General features: G+C 45.9%; 1 protein-coding gene across 1 annotated transcript in view; it reads right to left on the bottom strand.

Annotated features, from left to right (window-relative positions):
• smad7 (SMAD family member 7) overlaps positions 1-1,752 on the bottom strand; it is a 16,826-nt gene that overhangs the window by 13,330 nt on the left and 1,744 nt on the right. Inside the window, exon 2 of the mRNA XM_014009328.1 lies at positions 1,166-1,219. Coding sequence (XP_013864782.1) covers positions 1,166-1,219 — 54 coding nt within the window. The remainder of the gene's footprint in view (positions 1-1,165; positions 1,220-1,752) is intronic.

Raw genomic sequence — 1,752 nt, 5'->3', positions numbered from 1 at the left:
GAGTCTGGCTTAGGTGGAGGGAATAAACAATTAGGATAAATAAAAAAATATCTGTCTAACACAGAAGTGGGTCAGTGACACCCCCCCCCCCCCCCCCCCCACCAAACACAGCCTTAATCTGTAGATGGTTTCACATGATAAAGGCTGCCTGGCTCCAGAGTTTCTGCCGTCAGACTGTGTCTCTTCACAACAAGATAGACGACACACAAACAACCCCCCCCCCCCCAAAAGACATACACACTGCCTCTGGTGACGTGCCACTCAGTCTATAGCTGCTATCTCAACTGTGTATTGCCTTGCCCTGGCTGCCAGCCATGCTGGAATTGGCCAGCCAGCCAGGCGTGCCACTCCACTGCTATCATAAATCACAACATAACGTGCAGCCATTTCCTGCACCCACACGCACAAACACACACACACACTGCAAAAGGTAGTGTGTGAATGCGAGTCTAGATAAGAACATTGTTAAATTAAAGCCAAAGGATTCCATAAAACAATGCACATCACCTGCCACACTTCATGCAGAGTGGCCACTTTGCTCAAATCATAAAAAAATGTTATGGGAGATAGGTTAAAACTTAAAGTGTGTGTTGGGGATCAGCAATCACAACACCAAACTTTAGCTCCATATCTGTAAAAAAAATGGCTGCCTTATAGCCATTTTTGTTTTTGTTAAGTTTGACCAGCGGTGGCAGGCGTCTTACAACAGGTTCACTCCAAAATGTAGACGTGGATCCAATAGTTATATTCCCAGAGTTTAATCAAAATCAGCCCAATGGTTCATGAGATATTTTGCTAACAGACAAACAGGGCTGACCCCAAACTTTAATCCAAAAGTTTTAGCCAAAAATCTTACACTATGTAAGATACTTGAAGTATGTGTTGGTGATAAGTCTCAGCTACCACCACACTAAGATTTTAGCTCCATGTCTGTAGACCTGACTGAGTGGAAAACATATTTAGGTTTGCTAAGGTTGGGTGGCTGTGGCGTTCATCTTGAACTGGGTTTACTCCAAACACAAATAGGTTGTAAATATGCACGTAGTTATTACTTTGTGGAAGTTTCATAGAACTCCATCCAGTGGTTTGTGAGATATTTTACTAACAGACACAGACAAAAACTTTTTTTTTTTGGGGGGGGGGGGTCTTGTGAAATAAAGCTCACCTGGTGGTTTAAGATAATCCATGGGGTAGCGGGAATATGGGGGAGGAGGTGACTCTGTGGAGAGGAGGAAAAAAGAAGCATGAGAAGAAGAAAAAAACACACAAGAGAGATTTAAACTTTAAGATAAGAGTTGTCATTCTTCAGGGAGGAGGAGGAGGAGGAGGAGAGAGATTTGTGTCTGTCAGCTCCGCCTGGAGAGGCAGGCAGTGAGGCCGGCCGGGCGGCTATAGCTTTTCATTGGCAGGCAGATAAACAGGGGGGGGCCGCCTGGCGCCAGAAGGGCCACTATCAGCGTCTAGGACAAACTGAGATACGGGCCTCTTTTTGGCCCGGGACGCCAAGCTCGCGCACGCGCACTCACCCACACACATACACAGAGGGGGGAAAAGGGGGCTGGAAACTTCACAGTGCAGCCCTGGATCTGAGTGTTTGGAAATGCCAATTATAAAACTCCGAGAGGAGAAAAAAACAGTTTGGACTCACTTATGCGCAGCTCTTTAATGGAATAAATAAGAAAATATAAAAGCGCACTTAACAGAATTAAGCTGTTGATGTGAAGTGACAGAACCCCCCCCCCCCCCCCCCCC

This window comes from Austrofundulus limnaeus, unplaced genomic scaffold, assembly GCF_001266775.1.
Source record: "Austrofundulus limnaeus strain Quisiro unplaced genomic scaffold, Austrofundulus_limnaeus-1.0 Scaffold57, whole genome shotgun sequence".
Classification (NCBI taxonomy): domain Eukaryota; kingdom Metazoa; phylum Chordata; class Actinopteri; order Cyprinodontiformes; family Rivulidae; genus Austrofundulus; species Austrofundulus limnaeus.
The sequence above is the reverse complement of the archived record's forward strand: the minus strand, read 5'-3'. Positions and strand labels throughout refer to the sequence as shown.